Source organism: Engystomops pustulosus, chromosome 3 (genome assembly GCF_040894005.1).
Source record: "Engystomops pustulosus chromosome 3, aEngPut4.maternal, whole genome shotgun sequence".
NCBI classification, from domain to species: domain Eukaryota; kingdom Metazoa; phylum Chordata; class Amphibia; order Anura; family Leptodactylidae; genus Engystomops; species Engystomops pustulosus.
In genome coordinates, this window is record NC_092413.1 from 205,122,995 (window position 1) to 205,150,839 (window position 27,845).

General features: G+C 43.3%; 1 protein-coding gene across 1 annotated transcript; it reads right to left on the minus strand.

The window, feature by feature from the left end:
- Window positions 1-313: 313 nt before the first annotated feature.
- Window positions 314-27,845, minus strand: SDC1 (syndecan 1). The gene is made up of 5 exons (XM_072143629.1): window positions 27,650-27,845; window positions 4,148-4,223; window positions 2,890-4,049; window positions 1,473-1,593; window positions 314-1,314 (listed from the first exon to the last, which is right to left on the minus strand). Exons 1-5 carry the CDS (start codon window positions 27,704-27,706, stop codon window positions 1,148-1,150), a joined length of 1,581 nt encoding a protein of 526 aa, XP_071999730.1. The 5' UTR covers window positions 27,707-27,845; the 3' UTR covers window positions 314-1,147.

Here is a 27,845-nt window from a genome sequence, read left to right on the forward strand (position 1 = left end):
ATCAACCTTACAAAACTGGGGAGAGACGCCACAGTGTTCAACACGCTTACTGTAACAGTACTGTTTGTAGTGTGGTTCAAATGTAAAGTAAAACTACATCCCTCTACTATAAAAAAAACAAAAAAACACATTTTTGGGTTGCTGAACACAAGGCGACCCATCCCTAAATATCAAATTACCTCCCATCTCTTTGCTATGTATTTGACACTTTAGGCCTAGGTCTTAAGATTCCCCCATGTGTGTACAAGTGTTGCACTTTTGATCTTCCAAATTTTATCCAGTAACATTTACAGAAAAAAAAAAAAAGCTTAGGTCCTAGACATTAAAGTTGGCACTTGTTTACTCAAACACTGGATATGACAACATAAAAGCAACAGCAAACAGATCATTAAAATGGTCACAATAAAAAAAAAACCCAGGCTAGTGCAAGGAAATAAAACCATGAACTGAAAGGTGCACAGTCAACCAACGACGATCCATGGATCATCAAAAAGGGAAAAAAAAAAAAAAAAAAAAAAGTGAATAAATAGGTGCGGCAGTTTAAAGCTTGAAAGTCAAAAACAAAACAAAGTAAAAGAATAAAAAGTGATAAAAACCATGTATTAAACTATGGTATGGATTACACAAGCATTTTTTTGAAGAACCAACTTTTAGACATCTTGCCGACGTGTGACAAGTTTCCCGGTAGTGTATGTTGGGGTTTGCGCAGCAATCCGGATGACGTAACGCTTGCATTTTAAGTGCTACGGTGGCGTTACATAGAAACAGGATTTGTGCACCTTTATCGATTTAAACAGAAAAAAAAATTTAGTCTATTTATAACTATATACAATCGAAGCAAGGCATTGGAGAAGTTAAGATTTTTTTTTTCCGGCACAAAAACAGGTCAAAGAGTCAGACATGCTCTGTGCTCTGTGACCATGTAGTGAAAGGAGTCTATAACTTGTGTGTGGACAAGATCAAAGCCTTCTGGTGAAAGGCACGGTGCTGCAGAAAGGCACATTGAAGACTTTCTCCATAAATAAAGTCAAGTAGTCGTCCAGGAAGCCAAAAAAAAAAAAAAAAAGAGCCACAGAGCAAAAGCTGTGGGTGGAGAACGACGAAAGCAGAGGCCGAAATCTCTATAGGAATGTTGAGGTCTGAAGGACTATGCGTAGAACTCCCTCTGCTCCCGTGGTTTCTGATATCCACCATTGGACTGCTTGGGTTCCTCTAGGGAGTAGCTTCCTTCGTCTTTCTTTTTCATCCGGTAAAGTACGAACGCAACCAAGGCGGCGGCAAACACCAAACCGGCCACTCCACCGGCGATGATACCTGGAACACAAGGGGTTGTAGACTATAAAGACCACACAAAGGCAAGAAAATTGATAGTGAACACAAAAGGTCCACAACTTATAAAGAATTATGTCCCTGCTCTTCAGGTAATGTCTATTGCAGAATGTTCTGACCAATTTATAGGACATTGGGCCTACCTGCAAGAATTTCTTTCCTCTCCATGATTCCGTGTGAAGCATCAGAGTTGCCGTCGTCTTCAGTAGAGGGGTTCATTCTGCCCTTATTGATGGCTGGGACAGTTGCTTCAAAAAACATGTCCTAAAACAAAAACAGAAAAACCAAACATGTAAAACCGAGATGCATAATCTATTGAGTTACCAGGTCCAGAAGACCGAAGAGCCTCCGGTATGGCTCTGACCATTACAGACAACGTGGTGCTGCCAGTTGGCTTTGGATAAAAGTTGGGGGTCCTTCTAAAAAAGTCAGACCCCCATTATCTAGCAAGTCCCTGCTGCTCCACCACAGCATACATGAAGCATTACACGTGCATTAATGGGATGCATGTGTAACGGAAAAGAGGACCTCCTGAGTGATAGACCCCGAATGTTGATGGTCTATCCTATTTTTAAGAAACCCCTTGGAGGTGCAACCATTAAAGAGAACCTGTCATGCAAAATAACCCCCCTAAACTAAATATATTTTCATAAACTGCCATTGGAGAGCATTGCCTCTATCCCTTCATTGTCCCTCTACATGCCTGTAAACCTAAGCAATGAGGTCCTAAAGCTGTATGCAAATGACCTGTGAAATGTCCAATGAAGCATTAGCATATTCAAGCTGTCCACTCTATTCATGAGTGGGAGGCACAGCCACACCCCCAGTGCATGACTGACAACCTGTATAATGATGTGAGGCTGTATAATGATGTGCTTCCTGGCGCTGGTGGCCACGCCCCCTGCAGCCTGTGTGTGCATGTGTGTGTGTGTGTGTGTGTATAGGAGAGATACAGCAGCTCCAGGCAGCCATGTTACAGCAGAACATGTCAGGTACAGGTGTAGCTGATGTCTGTGTCTCTCACCTGTATATTAGGAGGATGCAGCATGTCAGCAGATACAGCACACACACTAGCCATGCTTTACTATACATTACACACAGACATGAGCAGGGGAGGAGAGGGGAGGGGGAACAGGGGTGACATCACTGCCTCTGACCATGTGACCAGCCTCATTTACATGATAAAGAATAGATGATTTTACAATGAATAATGTATGAAATAACTAGATAAAGGCTGGGATGGGATCCTTGTGAGCTGCTCCAACAGGAAGTAGTGACAGGACTAGTGACACAGACCTGATGACCGGTGTCCTTTAAGGTAGAGTAATATGACTCAGCAGTTTTGTTAAGAAAACAAAATTAGCCTGGGAACACTTTATAAATTCTAAGGTCTTTTCTTGGGGTATCGGGACAGCCAAAATAGCAAACGTATCCAGCAAACTTTTGGACTTTGAAGTATCATGCAAAATTTACAAGCTCTGCTAAGGAATAGGCAAATGGACAACAAATGTCTTTCGCCCATAATTTTCTACCTTGAGAAGATAGATAAACAAGACTTGCCTCATCTGCCACCCCAGAGGGTCCTTCTTCTTTTGAGTCTAAAGTCTCATCAATTTCTTCGGGAGAGCTTCTAGAGTCATTAAGGTGAACTGTAGAAATGAAGTCGTCTATTTCAGCATCTTCCGGATTGTGTTCCTCTTCATTTATTACTGGAACAACTGTAGCATTTCCAACTGCTGGAACATGGATTCTCCTGCCCTTTGGTTCATGTGTGTGGATCTCATGAAGATTTTCACTTTCTGTAGTAATGGTAGCAGTGGGGGTGGTTTCAAGGTTAGGCGAATCGGGATGATGACCAAGATGAACAAGTCCATCCTCTGCAACGGTAGTTGTAAATTCCCCTTCCTGAACATTAGCCTCTTCATTGTCAACCAGGTCAGAGGGTCTCGTAGTAACTTCTGGCTGAACATCTGAACTTGTAGTTGTCCCATGATGATGAGGATGGTGGTGGTGGTGATGATGGTGATGATGAGGGTGATGTTCTTTGGTTGTATGTAGGCCTTCAACCTCAGTTGTAGTTTCCGAATTATCAATGGCTGGAAGATCATCAACATCCATTGGTTCTTCAGTAACTTCTTCATTGCCCACATAAGTACTGGTAGAGCCAGAGGTGGTTTCTTCGGCGATAACACCATGCTCCTCCAAATCCTCAGCAGTAGTTGTCACTTCCTGGGGAATGTGGTGTACTTCCAAGTCTGGCGAGCTGGTTGTAATATTTTCAGGCAAATTAAGGGGTTCATCAACTTCAGGATGAATTTCTGTTCCACCATCCTCAAGACCACCTGCCTCGGAAGGTAGAGGAGAAGTACTAGAGGTAGTAGTAGTATGATGATGGTGTGGGTGATGATGATGGTGGTGGTGGTGTTTCTTTGTATCCATTCCGTCATGCAAGTCCTCTGCAGTGGTCTCTTGGATTGGAGAGGCCGTAGCATCTTGTGTAGTCACTTCTTTGTTAACCGTTTCAACAGCAAAAAGGTCATCGATGAGGGGATTGTGTGCTTTGGTTGTTTCGGGAGATTTTGTTGTCTCTTCATTTTCAGCTTCTACCTCATCAACAATCTCTGGCTCCTGCGTTGCTGAAGACACTTCCGCAGTAGGCACCAGTGTTGAAGCAGATGTAGAGTAGACCATTACAACGTTAGGATCCAATTCAACAACACCTTGGGGAAAAAAAAAAATTGAAAAAACAAAAATTATGTTAGGTTAAAAAGTGATTAGTGGTGGTGAAGATCTAAATCAACACCGCATATGAACTCACTCTCGATTCCTGACCCAGAGAAATCCTCATCGTCTGCCGAACCGTCAATATCCTCAGGAGGAACTGTTTTGTCAACCTGAAAATTAGGGAAAACAAATGGAAATTAGTACTTAAAATTTTTTTACTTTAGTCATAACCATTTAATCCAGAAGTCAAATACTCAGTGGTCCATAAGACAAGACCCTAGAAGCTGCATGTAGATTACACAATTCTATGCAACTTGAGAATCTGAAAGCTTCTTCTAACCTAATGGACTTCACTAGGAGACGGCAGGTAAGTACCCTGGAGGCCTGTGTTCAGCACTTGCCATGGGAGTCTCCAAATGCAAACAAAACCCATTCTAGGCCAATAAAAATGTCAAAACAAATCTCTGCCCTCTAGCAATTTAACAAAATTCCCCTGCACAGAGGCAGCCATCCCCCTCACCTCTGACCCATTTACATCACATAGTGCATATCAAGATGTCTGCCTGCTCTTCATCCATAGCCCGAAATATATACCCCTAATACACACAACCCATCGACCCAAAATGACAAGTGCATGGATTTTTTAAATTTTAAGTTCTTATTGAAGAGACCCCGTAGGTAAATGGAGACTCCCTTTGGATGCTCATGATCAGTAGGTGTGCCAGAGGTCTAACCCCCATCTATGAGACAATTATACATGTTGACAAGGCCTGAACTTTAAAAAAGGTTCACCTTCCTCCGATCAGCAGCTCCGTCTGACCTGGACATGTTGATTGAAGGCCTGCAGAGCAGCCTTACACCCCTAGCAACTAGTCATGGCTGTGGTTGGCCTCCTCTAGTTGCTTGGGGTGAAAAGCTGCCCAACCGGATGCTCCGCAGGCCAACGAGTAACTTGTCCCAATCAGGGGACAGCCAAGCAGCATAAAACAGGCTTTAAAGGACACCTGTCATCAGGTCTGTGTCACTAGTCCTGTCATTACTACCTGTTGGAGCAGCTCACAAGGATCCCATCCCAGGCTTTATCTAGTTATTTCATACATTATTCATTGTAAAATCATCTATTCTTTATCATGTAAATGAGGCTGGTCACATGGTCAGAGGCAGTGATGTCACCCCTGTTACCCCTCCCCTCCCCCTGCTCATGTCTGTGTGTAATGTATAGTAAATGCTGCATCCTCCTAATACACAGGTGAGAGACACAGACATCAGCTACACATGAATCTGACATGTTCTGCTGTAACATGGCTGCATCCTGGAGCTGCTGTATCTCTCCTAAACACACACACATGTACACACAGGCTGCAGGGGGCGTGGCCACCAGCACCAGGAAGCACATCATTATACAGCCTCACATCATTATACAGGCTGTCAGTCATGCACTGGGGGTGTGGCTGTGCCTCCCACTCATGAATAGAGTGGACAGCTTGAATATGCTAATGCTTCATTGGACATTTCACAGGTCATTTGCATACAGCTTTAGGACCTCATTGCTTAGGTTTACAGGCATGTAGAGGGACAATGAAGGGATAGAAGCAATGATCTCTAATGGCAGTTTATGAAAATATATTTAGTTTAGGGGGGTTATTTTGCATGACGGGTTCTCTTTAATTGTCGGAATAGGGGAAACCCCCTTTTAAAAAAAAAAACCACTCTGGTTTTGTAAACCTGAAATTAAAAAGTTTTATTCTTTTGGATTTGATCAAATGAGTGGAAAAAGACAAGAAATGGGGAATGTTACACGTCAAGATGGAAAATTGCTGCGAGGCTTAATCCCAGGTTTATAAGCGGCCTTTTAAGAGATTACAGAATCAGGATAATATCTGTCTGCTGTACGAGAATGGATTGGATTACACCGACGCTTGGGACCAAGTTAATTCACAGCACAGAGATTAGTGTGAATGGTAAAAGGACAAAAGAAACAAGCCCAGAACCGCAGACCCGGCCCGGAAGAACCCAATATACACCAAGATGCGATTTTTACCATCTCATGCATCCTGTTTGGAACGAGTCAAGACAAGGTCTTTCTCCATGTTGGCCAACCGGGAGGTGGCCATCAGCCCTCACTAGGGGGAGCCACAGGAGACATTTACCCCACATTAAAATAAAGGACTGCCCAAAGTGCACAAGATGCACAACGAAGGACAATACAATGTCCAAAACGTGTCAGCTGGATCGGTGCTCCCCGGTTTTTTCTTCATGTTTGATGTAGGTTACTCTACAGATTTCTTTTAACGTTTTTGTGATTATCGTTTTTGCTGGAACAAATTGCTCTACACTTTTCTTTGCAAGTGGCTTAACTTGAGGGGGTTCAACTGTTTCTATTGCATTGAACTTCATTATATCCACATGCACCCAGACGTGTGATTTGAGATTATATAATTTTTTTTTTTACATTTTCTACACTATCTACACTTAAGGGGAACTGGTCAGCAATTTTGACCACAAAAAGCTTCAAATAGTGTCCCTGGAGATCTGTGTAACCATGCCTTTGTTGTGTACTAGTAGCAGCAGGACTATGAAAAATGCAATACTGTAGATTATGCACGCTAGAATTTCCTCACCCCCCAGCACAGTGTAAAAGCAATAATCCTAGAATATAAATGCATTTTTATCTAAGCCCTGCTGCTACTAATGCCACACAAAGTATGGTTACACAGATCTTCAGGGATGTGCATATATGCAGCTTCCATAGGTTTTAAGGGAGCCTGGAGCCACTCAGGCCAATTTGCATACACAGTCTTTCATCCTGGTGGTAGAGGTCCTTTAATGTTGCCTTTGGGCAGGGTTAGGGGGCCCAATACAAAAGTCTACTTTTAGGTCTGGTTTGTAACTGGATAAAGAGATATATGTGAGCAGTGCAAGACAAATTCTTATGCCCCTTTTTGGTCATCTGGATTGTGCCAAATACCTGCAACTTGAGCGCCTCAGACGCAGAACAATAAAAAAAGCTTCCCAAACAAAAGTCTCAAACATATCCCTGGTTTTTCCAAATTTACATTCGTCAGAGGACAAGTGTCTGCCTGTGCCACCGATCCTCTGGCAGAAGGTCATACATCGCTACGTGCTGTTGGCTGCAACGTGCAATCTGCCTGCCAAAAAGTTAAATGCTCCTCAGGGTCTGTAACATGGAGCAGCTCATCCTCCAAAAAGAAGGACTGAGGGGTCCCAACTGGCACATCCCTACAGAGAGCAGAGATCTACATACCTTTAACCAACGAGGGATAAAAGGGTGGAGAGAAGCGGCATGGGTGGTCCACGTCCCACCACTGCGCCAGAATTGGTCTCAATGTATCGGACAAACATGGGAGCTTACTAGACAGCACCACCGCTGTCCATGGATTTCTTTCAATGGACCCAAGCTGCAATACCGTACTCTTCCTATAGACCGCTGTGGCACTGTTCATGCAACGAAAGACCCATGTTTGATTACTTGTGGATAAACCCTTTAAATATCATTTAAGTCTTAAAATCAGATTGGGTAAGATGTGACCAGAGATTCCAAGCAATTCCCAACACCTCATGAGAGCGAGTTTCCCTTGTAAACCCAACACACATAGAATGGGTGGTCAGGCATACAAAACCATTTTGTCGTTTACTTCTATGGGATCTCACCCTCACGGATGGTGGGGTCTAACGCTGGGATACCGAAAGTGTGGGACCCTTATACCCATCCAAGATAGAAACTGCAGGAGATGGCCAATTGCAGTTCACAGAGATGTCGAGAAGTTCCCCCTTTGGATGGGGTTCAAAGGTTGAGATTCCAAGCATTAGATCCCAATGAATAGAGAATTCCCATAGAAGTAAATAACGTGGTTGTGTCCAACTGTGGACGTCCCATAGTTCACCAATAAGCAGGTTATCCCCCTCTCTGAACAGGGACTCCATAGGAAACTCCACTTTACATCACAGGTATAGCGCCTAGGATTAGGGTCTGCGTAATGAAGTTAGAGAATTTCCCTGTAGGACAGGGCTCGGATGGCTGTATTATTCCATTCAGAGTGTCACCAAGGACATGAAGGGAGCGGTGGCGGCCATTACTAATGCCCATTAAATCACACAAGTCATAACAATAAGCCACTGTTAAGTCAAGGTTAAAACAACCTTTCAGTCATCGGCACGAGGCTGCACGTTGGGGATTGCGGCATGAATTGTTTTCCATGTTCTTCCCTGCTGAAACTGAGCCACGTGGAAAAATTTACTGTTTTAACCCTTTGTTAGAGACCTTTTGGGTGAAGGTCGATGCATGCAATTTTAGCCAATACAGTGCACCCCCGGGTTAAAGACAAACTTACAGCTGGACCTCTCTTCCAACTGACCTCTGGCTGTTACTTTAGTCCCACCCTGAAATGATCAGCTGTAAGTGGTCTAATGAAGCTTTATTGTTCCTATGACCGCACAAAAATTTTGAAAAACTGTCACAGGGACCAAGTCCTAAAGACAGATCTGAAAGTAGCCCAGTGTACAGATCTGGAAGTCCTAAGCTCTGCACAATAGAAGGTTATGAACCCCTACACCAATACAAGTGACCTTTCCAAGGATAATCCTGGAGAACCCCTTTAAATAAAAATTCTGACTACTAGCTGCCTCCTCTAGGGGGAGACAAATGGTCCACCACACACACAGATGCCATTCTATGATTAGCAATTAGCCGTATGCAGCAAGTTTATGAAAGCTCCCTCTAGTGGCGACTTGAAGCAACGTGGTTCCTCCAAGCACAAAACAAACCCACATCAAAATCGGCGCTTGTATAAATAGTGACCACATGTGACCAGGAGTAAAAAGGATTGGTAGGAAGAGTTTTTTTTCCTCTTACCCATTTTTCCCCCAAAACAGCGCCACACCATCATACAGGTTTGATCTGGTATTGCGACTGTGCACCATTGAATTGCATTTAAAAAATTTTAAATTTCATTTGACGGTCACAATAACAATTAGTCATCCAGTGTATATAATTACATTACAGCTACACACGGAGGGGACGACATTATTTAATCAGTCCTAGTAACGAATGATTAAGCACCGTGCCGATAAGTAAAGACTCCTGCCGAGCTGCAGCTTCAACTTTCCCATAAGTAGGAGGAGACCATAAAATTCCCTAACGAGAATCTAAATACATAGACTCGTCCATCACGATGGTTAATGAGCTTTTAAGGTTTTGGCTGCGGGGCATAATGTAATGAACAGATCTTAAATCGTGAAACATTTACTAGACTTTCAGGCATGTGGTTACACGGATTAATACGTTACTCAATGCACAGACCCGAGTGCAGTCACATTGTGGGGAAAGCCAGATGACTGCGCTGCCAGGAGCGAGGCTACTGTACAGTCATCCACCGAAACCTTGGGACTGATTCATGGAACGTATGAGCGAAATCTACTGCAGGAAGATGTAAAGAATAATTAAACATTCAGGAGACAACCCCTTAGGATAAATAATGGCTTCTATAATTCCCTACTACAGCTGCTAGTGCTGCACTTTCTTTGGGCGCTTGCCCTTTGGGCCAACAGTGGCTCAAAAAAAAAAGTTAATCATTTCTGTCCATTAAGCCAATTACAGTGCTCGGGAGCAGATTAAATCACAAATTAGACTGCGAGTATCCCGTGTGTGGGCATTTAAAAGTTTAGGCTATCCTTTGTAGATTTTGCCACCACTTTGTTCTTGACCATGCCCATTGACACCTACATCACGCGTTTCCCCACAAGCAGGAGATGAACAATGTACAATAATGAAGACATAAAAGACCAAAAGAGGGAGTTGCAAGGAATAGGTTACAGAAGAGACAACACTACGCCTCACTTGGGACCATTCATTGAGCACTTGCAATATTTTTTTGTAACTCTTTTGTAACGTCATTAAGGTGGCATCAACTCTCTCCGACATATGGTCAACCAAGCACGTTTGCCCTTCTAGAGCAACCCATCTCCAAGCATGGATTAGATTAGTTGGACTAAAGGAACTGAGACATTTGTGTACTATTGATGAGGTCTTTGGTCACAGCCCAAGTGGTGCTGCTTTTGTAGCAGGCACTTTAAGACGCTCCCGAGCTTCTTTTTCATCAAGTAACCAGGTACCATAACACCAAGTCCTCAAAAAGCCTTTAGTGGCAAAGTTTTAGTAAGGAGAGCTCTTACTTGGGGATCCTAGTCACAAGTCTCTTACTCTGCTAAACCGGTTCCCTCAACTGTAATGACCCTTTAGAGTGCAAGTGCCAAAACTACAACAAAAACCCATTTATTGCAAAGTGCCAATATGGCAATCTAAAGTAATAACATATTGCTCCCTGCCTTGTCACAGTTTTGAATTGTATTGGCGTCCTGAGGACATCATACAGTACCAAGTTATATTTGTAGCCACCCTCCAGGGTGTAAGAGCTCCAATGATAATCCAGCCCTGTCCACATCTTCTCACTCCTCCTGGAATCCCAGATAGCCAAGGATGTGTTGCTTAAAAAGCACTAAGCTGTGTGGCGTGGGACTGCAGGAGAAGGCCATAAGTCTTGTCTCGTGAACTCTATGCAGGAATGAAGATTTGAGTGCCCACAGAGGGCCATGGGTTCACCACCACTGGCTGAAAGGTCGCCCTGGAGTCTAAGATGGAAGGGTGACAATACCCAATGGCAACAACTGATTTATGTATGCAACTCCTGCAAATACACAATCAAGGTCTATATTCTTACTAAACCAATAAAAGAGCCCAATAAATGAGCACATGATAATGGAAAGAAGAAAAGACCTCAAATGCATACACAAAATCATAAATCCCACAAAGAGTTGCAAAATCACAGGAATTGGAGTCTCAAGCCAAGAACTCAACCAAGGCTCCATAACTCACAAATGCCTGTCTAAGGTGTTTGAGGTAAAAGGAAAATGAAAATATAATTTAATATAAAGTTTCAGTAGAATATAAAGTAGATTTGGGTACACTCTGGAATGACTTGTTCCGAGCATGCACTATAAGCAGTTTGTTGGGATGACTGGGAGAGTGTGGGACAGATGACCTGGATATGACATCATTGGCTTGTTATAGGATGAGTCTAGGGAGTGTTCAAGAGGCCTGGAGACAGAGTGTCTGGTGGCTCAAGGAAGACTTGCCCCGAATAAGTGCAGCACAAGAGAGAAGCCCTGCAGGCAAGACTTCGAAAGATAGACGCGAAACACATAATACATCATATTTTATACAACGACCTAAGGGTGATGAACCTTTCCTGTTTTTGCCCACCCCAGTTGTGCATTTTTTCCATTTTTCTATTAAGAGCAATGAGAGGACAAATTCTGTAGCATGACTGGACAAATTACCACATGCGTTACCAGCCTGTCAGATCACAGTTACTGTAGTTTAACTTTTTAGAAGGAACCCAAAAATGAGAACAATTAGGGAAGAATTCCTAAAAATAAGTCTAATTTATTCTGTTACACTGTTACGCTTTTAGTCTGATCCGTATTAGGCCATATGTTCTTGTGCACCACAGGGTCATTGCAGAGCACAGGAACATCAGGTCCTACAAGCAAGGACAAGGTCAACATTCGATGCATCATACTGTACAGCTGCAGAGCAGATTCAGACGTTGGGCACCTTTATTAATCGTAATTTGCAACTTATGCAGGAAAGGGAAGTTGCAGTTCTGCCAGACAAGTTGGAGGACGTTGGTTACAAGGGAACAAATATTAAAAGCCCACGTCTTAAGACTTTCGTACATGCTGATGCAACCACAACCAAATCTACCCAGTGCTCATGGTCTCCAACTATAGTTTCAACCACCTGTACAGAGCTACCCACGAAGGTCACAAAACTCAAACAATGTGACAAATTAGGGTAGATGCTCCAAGACGACCCTTTGTACATACAAATAATGACTATTTAGTTACAAACATTGCACGGCGGCTGACCACAAGCACGTGTATGCCTTCAGATGGTTCCAAATCCAATCATGTCTGGCACCATCAGTCACAAGACCGGACTGTGACCACAATCACATGCCTATATTTATCACAAACTGCCCGCTTATTAGTGACCAAATCATTCCCCATTTATAAGAAGAGTTCGGAAGAAAAAAAAAAATAAAACCCTTTGGTTCAGAGCCTGGCAGACCGGATTCGTCATGCATTTTAGGAATTTAAGAGTGGACAAGAAGAGTCCTTGATAAAATGCCGTCCTCCGATAACACAGCTCTGCACTTCCAAAACAATGAGGCGCTTCAAGTGCTACATACTGCAAAAATACAGAATAAAGCTTCATAAAAACCTGCATCGCTATCACTGTAATCACATACCGACCCACAATTCTCAACTCCCCATAAAGCTCTAGGATACTGATCATCGAATAGGGATGTGGTCTACTTTTTAGAAAAAAAAAGTTCTTTAAAAATTGTTAACTTGTGGTGCATATGCACCGCGCACACCACTGTTCTACAGACTTGGCATTTTAGGGATATGGCCCTGTGGGGTGAACAGTTAACTAGCGCATCACTAGGACATGGGAAGCTCCAGTATTGATCTTCCTACAAGAAACGAATCAGCAAGTCATCGGTGCACAAGTTCCCCTTGCATGCCAATGCCCGTAGAAAAGGTTTACATCCGTGCCCAAGCCACACCGGCAAGACCTGTCCGAAATTTGCTCCTGGGGAGGTCGACACATGGGCTGTGGAAACCATGAACCTATAGAAAAACCATGGAGCTGTGTGCTAACAATTTACACAACACAAAACCTTTTTTGTACCCATGTAGCCTTTGCCGCGTTCACATGATGAGCTCCGATCGAGTATTGTGTGAATGCGACTTTAAGGAACAGTCCTCAGAGGCGACTTTTTCATGCAAGCTTGATGAAATAAGAATGCCCACTGGTCCCAAAATAACAGGGTTACTCTTTAGTAACAGGAGATTGAGACACCCAGCTACCAAAGTTGTGTGCTATAGTAACATTACGACAGCCACCAGACCGTATCAGCATGGCATCAGCTAACATAAGAAACATGATTCACCTTAATGAGAGCGAGCCCTCGTCTAACAACTCCGTGCCAAGCCGATGTTTGCAGGTAGTAATAAAAAGCCGCTGGCAGAAACAAAAGGTGAGCGCCGGCCGCAGGACCAGCTACATATGGACCATGTCGTTTGCATGAGACACCTCGTCATCCAGAAGGTCTCTAGCAGTTTAACCCAGAATTTACAAGGAAACGACCAACTCCAAAGAGGAGTGCCAGCCGTTCTGGTGATCAAAGCAGCCAGATTGTTTAGGCCCAGGTAGACATGGAGACTATAGTCAGGTGACATTGCAAGGACTGATCGTGAACAGTAGATAGAGCAATATAATGTTCAGCAGAAATTAGAATAAGGCCCTGCAAGAGCTTACAATCTCCGCATGCAAAGCTGAATAACACGCTTTGGTTCTGCTCTTTCCTGTAGTTTCTCATCTGCCAAGCTACACAAAACTATAAAGAAAATGTGGACCCTATAGAGGCCAGGTATCAGTGATCCACCAAAAGACACGAGTCAATGTAGAGAAAACCCTTGTGCAGCCACCTGATCAATGACTGCACGAGTCTGCTCAGTTATTCATAATGAAATCATAGCTCCATGAAAAACCATTGGCAGCTTCCAGTCAGATATATTGACCCCATGTCTAACCCCTTCACCGACGTGACCCCTCTGACTTGGCTCAAGTTTTTTTTTGTTTTTGTTTTTTAAATATATTGTTCACCTTCTTATAGGCTTACAAATATGGGCTTATGTACCAGACCTGGATCCACTAACTCAATGCATCTTGATTTTGGTCACTGCTAGTTCTAGCGCCATTAGCAGAATTGTTGTCCCCCAAATATAGTTTATTATGCCATCAGAAGTATGGGTCAAGTGGCTGCCTGCTCAGGACTACCCAACTGACGGTAGATAGCCTAAATTGTTACACAGGGAGTCAAAATGACTTGGTCAGAACTAGAAAAATACCAACTGTGCTGGAATAGGTGCCACAACAGTGTTATGGTTGAAGAGTTACATTGTCCTCTATATAGTTATGTCTCTTCATGCACCAACTTCTGTTGGTCAAAAATGAAACGCCTAGTGGACTCCTTACCAAGAAGTCAACTTGAGGAGATCGATCAAGGAGATGTTCATTTCAAACATTTACAACAAGTTTAAACTATGTAATGCAGGCCAAATGTGATTTAAAACAACCACTCCCCATGATGCCCTAGACCAGCGGTCCAACCTCAGTGAAAAGGCCAAAGGAGCAGCTGCTGGTAAGAGGCATTTTAAACTGGAGGCTGAAGCGGGACATATGGGTTGAGGTTACATATGGAGTATAAGAGGGGCAACCAAATAAATTCCCAGGGACCATGGTAAGGGGGTTAACTGGTCAATGGGGGAAAGAAGAAGGGGAAAAAAAAAAAAAAAAAAAAAAAATTTTATAGGTGTAGCCGGCCCCCAATTACAAAAAAGTTGGGGACCACTGCCCTAGACAACTGTAGGTTGAACACTTCTACATATAACAGAAAAACATTTAATAGAAATGCAACACAAAAAGGTTTAACTGCTGGGTTTAGTCATTTTCCCAATTCTCCTTACATTAAAAGAGGAAATCCTTTGGATAATCCCCCTGGAATGTCAGCCTCTACCCTCAAAGGCATGCCACCATTTCCAGATCACATCACTAATGGAGATTAACCACATCATGACCAAACTGGGCAACTCCCCTAACAATGTGCTGCAATCTGGGCAGATGAAAAATTAATCTCAATAAGTATGAAAACAAGTTTATAAGTTTTTTAGTCCTGTCTAAGCATAGAAGTGGTCATCTAGAAGGAAAAGCTGCCCCTCTAATACAACCCAAGAAAAAGCTACCTGGGTTTGGCTTGTATCCTATGTACCAGTAAATGCCTGTTTAATAAGAGTAAATTGACTCATAGATGAAAACCAATTCCCAAATATAACTGGAAATCAACTGTCTGTAAGTGAAGAAAGGGCACCATGTAAGAGACAGACTTCCATCATGGAGACTTCTTCTCTAGATACTTGGCCATTGCAGAAGGTATTGAGCGATGGCTTACAGATCTCAAACTTCTGTGTAAGTTTCATCATTCCCACCCCGCCTACAAATTGTTTACATATTAATTCCGCTTTAATGAAATAAATTATGGAATTATCTTGCCGTTATCTACAAGGACCCTGGGATCAGCTCTTGTAAAAGAAATTGCTAAAGTCCATTTAAACTAGTAAGAAGCTTTGTGTGTAACTTTCACTATGTAAAGGACAATCCATGGTCATATGGAGATCACCGGAGCCTTTGTGGGAATTAATGGGACTTCCCTTTAGTGGCTACCAAGGATCACAACGTTTTTAGCAGGTCTATATTCTCTTGGTGGTATAACATCTTTACAGATAAAAGGGAGAAAGACTCAATGGGGTAACCCAACATCAAAAGGTGGGACCCTCAACCAAACATGTGCGAGACAAAGGCATTGAACTCGAACGAGACAACAGAAGCGTCTTCACGAGTAATTCCGGCACATGACAAATAATGACTAATGACTTGGCAAGGTTTGGTGAGTGATTGCTACGTGTGCTGATAAGCTACGCTTAGAGGGTGACAAAACCTTCATCAAACAAGTGTGAAAAGAACTTGGACAATAGTCAACACTTCAAAACCTTCCGGGTGGACTTGAGCTTCAACACGCAAGAGTAGCGATGACTAAAACAGCCAAATCTACGGATTCCTTACTGCGGAGCGAAAGGTCCAACTACGAGCGAGTCCAAGAGGGTTATCAGCAGGGTTAGAAATTAATCTCTGCATACATACACGGCTTTGGAGGTTTTACAGGATCACAATCTGTAGTGGGTAACAAGTTTGTTTGTGACATTAAAGTGGCTGGTGGTTTACATCCACATCATCCATTGAGAAAATACCACCCCCTCCCCCCAAAAAATAAAATAAAAAATATATATATTTTATTCCATCATCTCAGCAATGATTTCCTTCTGCTCCTCCTCCCTGCCCGGTCCGAAATATGAACAAGTCTCTGACCAAGCCCTACCTCTTGCCAAGTGTCCACCAGAAGCCAACAGTGGAAGATTACTCTGTATACGCTGCAGACCAAGCACAAGGACATCTATATTTCTAGTAGGCATTTCTAGGTTTAGTGTTTCTTTAACCTTGAGCGAGCACAGGAAAACCACCACTTCCAGTCTCTTCAGCTTAATGAAAGTGGAGGTGGTAAGAAAGGTCACTGGAGCCAATGTACTTTGTCTGGGCTAATCCTGTTGTGACTCAGTGTGAACAGTACACAAGGGAGGGTCAAATCACATCACAACAAGTCTAACCCTGGGTCTACAGTATATGGAGAATACTCTTCTATACGAATCTAGATATTATAGGGAGAGTCAGTTAAAACACATCTTCATTATAAAATTACCAGGGAAATCATTACCACAAAATGCAGATTTAATAGAACATAGGAAAAGTTGAAACATTGGCAACACTTAGTCAATATCCTCTGTTCAGAATAAGGGCCGGACAAATAAAGAATACTGAAGCCATTTTTTGTAGATAGCGTAGTAAAAGGTGGGGGAGGGGAGGAAAGAGTCCCTCATTCGTTTGCTCCTTTCTTCTCCTGTAGTGAGCAGTAAATCTATAAGCCTTTTTATTACTTTTTTTAGCAAACCAATATTTATCCACCTTTACCCTTTTACATGCCTTGGAAATATTTCACTTGATAATTTATCCCTTAAAAGGCGATAGTCACCGGAAACTAATCAGCCTCTCCTCATTTAGCAGCACGAGTACAGTTGGGAAAGTTAATTTATACAATGCTCACAGCAGAATGTGAGAGAAAATAAGGAAAATCAGCATTTCTTTAACTCTATCCCGACCACCTACTGACTCTAGACGTCAGTGGGTCCCAAATCTGCAGAGACGTCTTTAGACGTTGCCGCAGTTTTCCTCTACCGATCTACCGCATCGGAGTGGGTCTCTGACTGCCAGAGAACCTAGAGATGCGGTTTATTTCCGCATCTTCCTTCTCCAATCCGGTACTGCTGCCAGGAATACAGACCCGGTGGTGAAGTAAGGGGTTAATCAGAGCTGCTGGACCCAGTCTAGCTCTGCTCCAACATCTACCCTCAGTTACAGGTTAAAAAAAAAAAACCTTCAACTTTTGTATTTTTAATTATTCCCGTGTGTCACTTGTTCCGGTACAAAAATTTTGATTGACGATTCAGCTTAAAAGCTCAGTTAAACATTGTGCCTCTGAATCCAGGCATTGCAGGTCTGTTCAGTATCTGCTATTGCAACCTCGGTCCTAGGTGCCGACCTTCCAGTAGCTCAACAATGACAAGTCTTAGAGAATAAATTGGCCTCGAATATAAAACCGAAGCAGTCACGTTGCAGCTTTTCCTGGAAACCCGTCTGTTGGTAAACATTTCATTGAAATTGCCCTTAAGCGTTGTTCTCCTTTTATCGGACTTCTGCAATTCTCTGCATTTCTTTACCATATTACATTACAGCAAGAACAAAGCCGAGCGCTGGCTCATTGCAGGTATAGAAAGGTGTGCATGTGCATCTACAGCGAGGCTTACCTGGCTGTAAAGAAGGGCGCAAACCCAAACCATCATACCCATCATGAAACTGAAGATTCCCAAAGTGTCATCATTAGAGAAGAGGTTGTATGGCCACCATAAGAAGAGTACACAATCCTCAATAACAGGCCGCGGACACCCAACAAAACACCACAACCAACCAATGCATTTGAGAATTCTCTATGGCAGCTTTGCCAAAACTACCACGATGTATAAAGAGTAGTCAACACTCGACAACCGATCTGGTCTTTGGAGCTTACTGGCTTATGAGCCATTACTGCTCATCCTTACTTGAAGTCTAGTCAAAATCAGAAACCAAAAAAGTTAAAAAGTATAGATCCAGGTTTTGTAAAAAAAAAAAAAAAAAAAAAATGTAAGGATTTTCTTATTTGTTAAAAATTACATCAAATCCGGGACAAGTCGATGCATGCAAAGGACATTTTGGATAAAACCAGAGAGTTCCGCAAAATTAATTGGCAGTAACGAATAGCTCCTGCTATTACATGTAGGTCATCTGGCCTTCAGACAAAATAAGTAGATACGGGTTCACGCACACACGCCCAGGTTAATGTTCGAACACGTCAGGTGCGCAGAGAACTGCACCGGGTAGAATGCTGGGCCTGGCAACGCTCCTGGAAACAAAATTCACCAATGACTAAGCAAAAAAGGCAAAACCAACTCCTGATAAGTGAGCGAACCGTTCACCAGATTACAGAACGTAGAGGGGAAAAAAAAAAAAAAAAAAAAGAAAAGTCAGACTTCACTTTCGTTTCCAGTACCAGTCACAGGAGAACTCAACTGGCTTAATATCCAAATTCTAAAGAAAGCCAGTTGTGTGGAAAGTTTGTATTTGCAATTTTCAGACCAAGACGTCATCTTACCACGACAGAATTGGATGCAAAAATCTATCGAAATTTCCCACTACTAGTGACCAGATGGAGGTATGCAGATTATCCAAGATTGATGACATGCCCAATGCCCAAGCTCATTGCAAAGGTCAAGTGACTTCGATTTTCCAAACAAGTGGCCAATTTTTTTTTTTAAATGGTTGTTCCATTAGAGCCGCCATGGTATGTTCATGTAAGTTGGAATGGATAAGGGTTACAGAAGGGCAATTTCTGTCCATAATGAAACCTTCTCGGAACCCCTCTAGCTGAGCCAGTTCTCTACTCAGAGAAGCAAAGAGTTTGAAACAGCAATGTCTGCAGTCGGGAGTCTTTCCCTTCTAGAAGAGGCTTACAGGTTTAGCCACTATACCAAGGTCAAAGCTTCTTGAATTTGGGCATTAATCGGGAGATGCCATCTTAATGGTAGATGCATATGTATTTCATCCATACAGATTTCAAATACAATTGACCTGCAAGGAGTTCTGGCCATCTGATGGATTAATTCCATAGAAATGGGCAATATGGTGCAAATCTCTTGTATAAATGCTGCAATAATTCCAGTGGTAGCCAGATAATTCTTAAGTAAAACCCACAACTTTTTGCCCACGCTGAATGCCTCAGGCCTCCCAATCATCAACGGCGGATGGATGCCTTCGTATGACACGGTATTCTCTGCAAGAATCACCAGAGGGTGTACAAAGGCATGCCACAGTTTATTTCAGATTCTTTCAAGTATTACAATTACATCTACAAGGCTTCAGGGCTTTGCTGTAACTTCCATTGTATGGACAAAAAGAGGTCCCATTCAGGTGTACAGTCCTCAGCTTAGTATGCGATGTCCTTGGCTTCTCAAGAGCAACCGCTGCTCATGAATACGAAACACCCAAAGAATAGGTCTCACCAATTGTAGGTCCTACACACAGCACGAACCAACAAGAACTAAACATGACCTCTACACAACACCCGTAACGGTAAACAGCTGGCGGACACAGTTACCGACTACCCTCTCACACCTTTCTCCGCACTCCCTTTAATAAGGTGTTGTGCGTCTTGAGCCATTTTACAGCATTATTAAAAGATAAAAATAATAATAATGCCAAAAGAGACACCATAAAGTCAACTGCACAGAAGTGTAACCAGGTCACAAACACCTCACGGGGCAAAAAGTTACATCTAATAAAAGGAGAAAGTAAAATTCAGTCTAGGAGGAATAAAACTACCAGGAGCCCATAGGTTAAGAGTAGGAAAGTGGTTCTCGGAGGTTTATTAGTCATGCAGACCACAAGAGCGGCTTCAAAGCCTCAACCACAGCTCATTAGGAAAATTCCACCATATTTCAAATAGACGTTCATCTTTATTACAGCAAAGAGAAGGGGGTGTGGGAGTTTATTACATTACAACCATACGTTACAATAAAAGCAATGCTACCAGAGGTGGGACTCCTACTAAGACCGGGATTTCAGGGAACCTATATTTGCCGATTCTCAGATGCCAAAAATTTTAATTAAGAGGCCACCCTTGAGCACGATGAAAAAAGATCCTTAATGCGAACCTGATCTAAAAGGGTGAGGGAAAAAGTCATGAAGGAGGGAAAGAAACTGAGCTCTGGTATAGGTACTAAACCCCGTCAAAGGATCCTAAGATAGAAAGGATGCGAGTCCCATTTATCCCACCCACACAGAGCCCCGATAATCCCACCCACATATGGTAATTGGCAGTTAGTACCGATAACCCCGCCCACATAAATTGATCGGCAGCCCTTCTAGCAACTCCACAGAACTGTCAAAGCAACTGCATGATTAGTATATACGTCCCAACGCAAAGATTTACATACAGCTCGGAATCTAGACAACACAGACAAGCTAAAAATTTAAAGAAAGAGCCCCCCCACCCTCCCCACACACACAGGATAAAATGCAATTAAAAAAAAAAAAAACAACAACGAAATAGAGACGTATCTGCACCATTAGCCGCTGCCCCGCCCCCTTAATCTTATAAAGTTAGTGAAGTATTTAGTATAAAGTGCCTTGACAAAAATTCCTTCTCCAGTATGTAATGCAGACGGCGCAGGTTGTAAACGGCTAAAGCCAAATTTCTAGTGTATACTACAGCAAAGCTACTGCTCTAAATACTCAGCCCGAGAAAACTGAGGCCATTATTGTGTGTCAGCAGGGCACGGCACAAGCTTTTCCGGGATAACCAGAATTAATACCAGAGATGTCGCAGCTTCCATATTCAGTATTTGATGGCAGCCTTTGAAAGTCTGACCATTAGGGGCTGATGGTCATTCCTGTCCCTTACTTGACCTTAGGCCCGATTTTGCCCACATCATAAACAAGACTTACTTTTTTACCAAGATATCCAAATTGTAGACAGACAAGTTTTAGTCCCCCCAGGTATTTACCTAATCTACTGGGACATTGACTCCAGATCTCCATCAGTCACTGCCCTGGATGAGATGTATCCTACATGTCGGCACTCGTTAGCGTAATTAGCTCACGTGACAAGATAAAGCCGAGGAAGTGCTGGACTTGTGGGATTTTTTTTCCTTCCTTGAACCATTAATCAAATTAACTCAATATCTTGTCAGGAAACAAAATTTGGTCACAAGAAAGTTCCACCCTCTTGCTGAGTTACATCAAGTTAGAAAAGCTCAGCTACACACCCATCGTCGTGGACTGTGTGTCGTTAGCTCTTTAGGCACAAAGGGTAGACAACTCTTATGATTTCACTCATTCACTTTCTGGAAATCTCATCAACAAGAGTTAAAAGTGGTTTCCTTGGTTCTGGATTCTCTTAACGATTAATAGATTTGAGGTCAGCGGAGGTCCAGCACCCGATACTGGAGAGTGCCACTTCTGCATCATCATCCGGTGATGGATCAGTCATGGAGCTTGGTCTCTTGGGGTTGCAGAAGGGGCCCAGACTTTCATATTGCGGTCTTCTAATATTACTAGTAAAAAGGACACTCCCTTTATGAATTTACCCCTGATATAAACACAACTATCCTTTGGGAAAGCCAATCAAGAGAAGCAGTCAAAAGGAAATGAAATAGATAATACTAAAGTCTACATAAATCACATTATGCTGATTTTCAGTTTAAAACCAATAACTTTATGCAGACACAGACAGACATGAGCTTCTGAAACACTGAGGTCTTTGTTGTAATTTCCTCAGCGGGAAAGGGGGGGGGGGGTGGAACAAGTACAAACAAAAGGTGCTAAAAGCACAGTAAATACAGCAGAACTTGTTCTCTTCGGAAGCAATTGAGCGATTGGAAATACGTGAACCTGAATGGAGGCATCAAGTTTTTAGTTTTTTTTACCTTCTGTAGGGCTGTGCACTAAGCAAACTGGAAAACTCAAAGCATGAGCACACAACGGAGAAATATACATTTCTCCAAAAGGTTTAATAAACCTGTAACGCAAGAAGATTTGTAGAGAGGCAATACCACCTACAAATATATATGGAAAACATTTTAAGGAATTTACCAGAATTCCACATCCGATAACCTAAAAAGGATCAGCAATGCTCACCATACAAAGCTGTGTTCGGTATTGCCTCTGGAGACCTGCATCATCAAGCCCTTGTTTTTAAAAGCACTGAAAATGGAATTATATCTCAGGATTGTAGCTTCTCCAGATGCACTAGGGGCGTGTCCTCACTCAGTTGAGCTGCTCCACAGCTCCTCCCCATTTGTGACTGCTGTAGCATCCAACCAGCAGCTGCATCTGTCAACCTGCTCATTCACATTGGGGTTTTTTTGGCAAATGTATATTACACGCACCTCTTCACTACCACAATGATCTGTTTCAAGTCAACATCCATTTGTATCCCTTATAATTGGTAATAAGAGTACAAGACTTCTGACCAAGTCCCTTTAAGTCACACATCCTGTCCAGTAATCTCTTTAAAGGACATTGAAGTTCGGCCTCACCCTGGTCTGAAGCATCTAATGACTTCAAACCAGTCTTTGATAGAACTTGTGAGTAACATTCTAAAGGTTCAAAGATGAGAAGATCTAGATGTCTGACAACCTTGGGTCCTGGAGACTCATCTAGTGGTCTACAGATCACTTACCCCCTATATACGTGGTTCTGCACATCTTGGGTAACGACAACTATCCATCAGTGCCAGATATAAAAACCCATTACCCTGTCACTTAGCAGCATATAACTACAGGAAATTCTTAAAGGAACCCACGTGGTCCATGCACTTTGCCATCGTGCTAGCCTTTGCAGGTGCTCGCTTACTTCAATGCTAGAGGCCTGTAATAAGTCACCAGCAGGAATGACGCATAGAAACCTTATCCTATCTACAGACAATGCTGTAAATAATACCACCGCGAGACATGTTTACACAGAGCATCAGCCGAGGACGGAGAGCAGGAGAGATCAGCAAGGCCTCCAAGCCAAGCCCATTACTTACCAAAAGTAAATTACAGGACAAGACAGGCTATACCTGAACGGGGAAGGCCTTGCTGCATGAGAGGGGTTTACCCCACAGGTCCACTTACATGGACATATGATGGAAGAGTTTGTTCCCAACCGGTAACTGCACCAATTGACCAGGTGGTAATCAATCCGATGCTCGCTATGCACTATGATTAGTCAATATGTAGATCAGCCTTACCACCCCTACTTCACATTTCAGTCACGCGTTACCATACAGATTGGATGCTAGCCCAACTCCACATAATTGGAAGTATCTGTTAATCACTGAGGACTAATAGATGCAACTTCTCCGTTTAGGTTGTTTTGGCCTGGTGAGGACAAGCAGACCAAGAACCAGCTATCGCCTAAAACTAGAAAACTCAAATGCAGATATCTTGAGCGAGGAGCGATTTTATGAGAGGGGGGGGGGGAATGTATTTAACATCTTTTAAGAACTGACAATTTGTGTCCTGTACGGCAGTGGTAACCAACATTTTTGTCCCATCAACAAAATTTTGTTGAAACTATCAAGTGTCCAAAGCAGGGCCTCTTCAAAAAAAAAAAAAAAGCACAGTCCCCCCCCCCCCCATAGTAACAGAAGCCCCATTGAGTGGAGTACAGTTCGAAACAAGTATACAGTTTTTTTTATTTTGAGTTCTTATGGCCACAGACAAGTTGCTCTACTGCCCAGTGGTAGGGACAACCATGGTATGGATATCATAGCCAAGAATCTGGGTTCCTTCATGATGTCGGTCTGGACAGGTGCCCCGGTTTTGCTTTCTAACAATGAACATAGCCCCGCATCATTTCTACTCTCAAACCCAACAAGTAGCATAAGAACACTAAAGTTTCAGTAATAAACACCAAACCAGAAGACGCTCTCCATAAACAACTTCTAAGAGTCTCTTCTAGTACTCAATGACAAGTGTCTTCAACAGGGTTAGCCCATGGATGGAATCTTACTTAGATTGCAGATCTTGCTCTCCTGCTCACATCTCATATCTGGATGACCCAAGGAGGATTTCTAAAACTCTGCCATGTCCTATAACTGTCCCTGAATAGCCTTTCAGTTATAGCCTCGCACAGGACCATATATCTGTAGGACGTGATCTCCACATCTGCAGAGCTTCATCCTACTGGAGGTCATCCAACAAAGCCGTCTACTACACTGCTTCCAGCTCATTAGTCTCAGTGTAGTCATGGCACGGGCAGAGGAGACTTTATAGTCACTGCTTCTTTCATGGAAGGGCATACCCTTAGCTCTAGATGACATCATTAACATTCAGCCACAGTTTCTCCACCACATCCATCGCTTGTTCAAGTCTGAGGTCTAACAAAAGTGAGAAGAAAAGTAGCATGGTCATTAGGATGAAAGACTCTTACTGCTCATGTATGGGGCAACAAAAGTCACCTCTAGAGTCCCGAAAATGGGTTAATAGCCATCTTATTCCACGTCGTGATGGCACGTTGTACGCCACAGTGTGACTTATCTGCTTATTATGTCCTCAGATGAAAACTTAACACAATGGGACTGCACACAGTTCGCTCATGAAATTGTCATGTAATTTAGTCCAAGATCTGATTACTAGCGAGAGCCAGGATGAAACACTAGACCACATGAAGACTTCTTCAGGTTTCTGTAGATACATCATCCAAACACACATATAGACATCTCCAATGTGTCCTCCAGCTGCACAACTAACGTCACACAAAATGAAGCTGTCCGCAAAGGGACCATGTACAGACCAGGGATTTATTAATCAGATTTATACGAAATTATAAAGAGGATGGTTATACGACGTCAAGCCGCCTTGAACAAAACTTTCCCTCTTTTCTGTAACAAATCAGCAGAGATGAGTAGCCAGAGACAAGTAGTTTTGGACATGCCACCCGACAACGTTTGGTAAAGGCCAATCCAATTGCTCTGTCTAGAAGCTTTTAGGTCTCAAATGAACTGATTTTTGGGACCTATCCACAATGTAAGGCATCTGTCAGATTAGTAAGTGTAAGACTGCAGGAGAACCTGGGGTCCTGTTCCTCCTGCTAAGTGGAGGAGAAGCCATCTTTAGCAATGTCAGAATTAATGGAGCATCAGGACATATGCTCAACACATGTTTCCACTTATTAGGAGGAACAGTGGTTGTACCTCGCCTCCAATCACTGAGATTCCCTTTCAGGATAAAGATTCAGAGGAGACCCCCTTTAAAGTCCAGGAAAATGCCTTTAAAATGTCTCTAAACTTATGACAAACCACCAAAGCAAAGCAGATGAGATCATAGGACAGTGGTGGCGACCCTATGGCATGGGTGCCATGGGTGGCACTTGAGCCCTCTCTGTGGGCACCCAAGCTGACACCCCAGCAGTTCCAGGTCACACAGGACAACCTGCAATTAGTGCCATTTTAAAGTGACACATCCTTGGCTGCCGGGGACTTCAGGAGAAGCGAGAAGATGTGGACAGGGCTGAATTACTGAAGCTCTATCTCTGCCCTCACAATTTAGGGGACCCTGGTGGGAAGCTACAAAAATGTGTATTTCTCCCCTTTCTTTTCACTATATTGGTGTCCTCTGGATGCCAATACGATTAAAAGCTGTGAGAGCAGGGAGCAATTAATTACTGCTTACATTTCCACGTTGCCACTGTCATAAATAAGTGAGTTTGTGTTGTAGTTTGGGCACTCGCTTGGTTCACCATCACAGCCCAAGAGTATCCGATAATCCGAGGTTAATCAGGTCCATTAATATAAAACAAAGCCATTTCCTTCTGCGAATCACCAAAAGCAAACAGGACGAGCTAGGAACCAGAGAGCAAACATCCTGCAGCAGAGTAGGCGAGAGGTGAGCGTGGGCTGCAGAAACAGAGCCCCACGTGTATGAGCGGACTCAATGGTCACCTGACTACAACAGCCCTCATTACAGCAGGACTGTGGGACCACTAAGGTAGGTGATCCATGAGGCGCATCACCACTAACTGGCTTGGTGGAAGATGGCACTGCACACCGGCTAGAGCACATGTATAGAGATGAGTGGGCCCAATGTTTCCGACCTAGTGCAACCCCGACGTATCGGCGTCCAAACAGCCACTTGCCACAAAGCAGCAATGTGTTCGCGTCCAGTTTGTCGCGCCGAACCTTCTCACATTTGAAGAAATTGTTTTTTTTTTTTAAGGTTGCAATAATTACTTTTCTCATTCACTTCTAACTGGAAGCCAAAAGGAAGAATAAGGCACAACATTTCCTTCTTCCGTCTCTTCAATAAGTTTCTTAGCTTTAGGCTACAAAGTGACAAGCAAAACCGGATGAAAGCCACAACCTGGCGGGGCCCCAGTAGACAATAGTCTACTAATACCACCATATAGCGTCTCATCTAACCTACAGGGGAAGCCACAAAGTCCACACTGCCACAACACGTGCCCCTAGAGCAAAACATCCCGCAACACCACAAAATTTACACCAACTTAAGATTCACCACAGAGCAGGAACAGCCGCACATAGTACTCACCTCTATGCTACATGTATAGGATCAACTGATTACACCTACAGTAACAATCACCTAAACTATAAGGAGCAAGTAAATCACCGATGCTATAGCAGGAGCACCAAGTATGTATACAGTGGGGTAAATATACCTAGAGCACGCACAGGTACATATACCAAGGGTAATAAAGTCACACCTATAGGGTGAGTAGAGGCATACTAGGGGTAATAGTCACAGCTACTGGGCAAGTACAGGTATAAAGGGGGGTGGGGGAGTAGTCACTACTAAAGCACAAGTACAGGTATATAGGGAGAAGTCACTACATGGCAAATACAGGAATAAAGGGGGTAGTAGTCACTACTATAAGGCAAGTACAGGTACACTGGGTGTGGTAGTCAAAACTATAGTTTAAGTGCAGGTATAAGGAAGGGTGGTAGTAGTCACTAATATAGTGTAAATAAAGGTACACTGGGTGTACTAGTCACTACTATAGGGCAGGTACAGGTACACTGGGTGTAGTAATTAGGACAATAATGCAAGTACAAGTATAAGAGGTGTGATAGTAGTAGTAAAATACAGGCACACTGAGTGTTGTACTTACAACTATTGGGAAAATACATGTATACAGAGGGTACTAGACACTACCTTAGAGTACCGGTATAAGGGGGTTGGTAGTAGTCACTAATATAGTGTAAATACATGTGCAATGGGTGTCGTGGACACTTCTATAGTGCAAGTACAGGTTTATGGGGGGTAGTAGTCACTCCTATAAGGCGGTACAGGTATCCTGGGTGTAGTAGTCTCTCCTATAGTGCAAGTACAGGCATAAGAGGGGTAGGAGTAACTACTATAGGTCAAATACAGGTACACTGGGTGTAGTAGTCACTCCTATATAGTGTAAGTACAGGTATAAGGGGGTAGTAATCACTACTATAGGGCAGGGAGAGTGGGTGTAGTAGTCACTCCTATAGTGTAAGTACAAGTATAAGGTAGTCGTAGTCACTGCTATAGGGCAGGTACAGGTATACTGGGGGTAGTAGTTACATCTATAGGGTAAGCACACACCTGTGGGGTGGCGCACGTGCAGCGCCGCTACACGCGGGAGGATATGCCGCGCACCTATAGTACAGCCTCCCCTCCTCCTCCCCCCCAGTCTCCGCTATCGGCCGCTTCTTACCGCCATTGTCAGTGAGCAGAGCAGCCCCAGCAGGCAGAGCGCAGGTAACGCGTTCATCCTCAGCCCGTCCTGTGCACACACTGCGCCCTCACTGCCCCGGGCTCCGGCTATACTGTGCAGGAGGAGGGAACCCGCGCTCCAGTCACCGCCCCCTCCTCCTCACAGTGTAACCGCTGCGCCCCCTGCTGAGCCCGCG

Excerpts from the sequence above, each read along its gene's own strand:
- SDC1 (XM_072143629.1), bottom strand. The coding sequence starts at position 27,706 with ATGAACGCGTTACCTGCGCTCTGCCTGCTGGGGCTGCTCTGCTCACTG. Across the intron at positions 4,224-27,649 it reads TCTGCTCACTGACAATGGCG|GTTGACAAAACAGTTCCTCC; the intron begins GTAAGAAGCGGC and ends CCTAATTTTCAG. Across the intron at positions 4,050-4,147 it reads CTCTGGGTCAGGAATCGAGA|GTGTTGTTGAATTGGATCCT; the intron begins GTGAGTTCATAT and ends TTTTTCCCCAAG.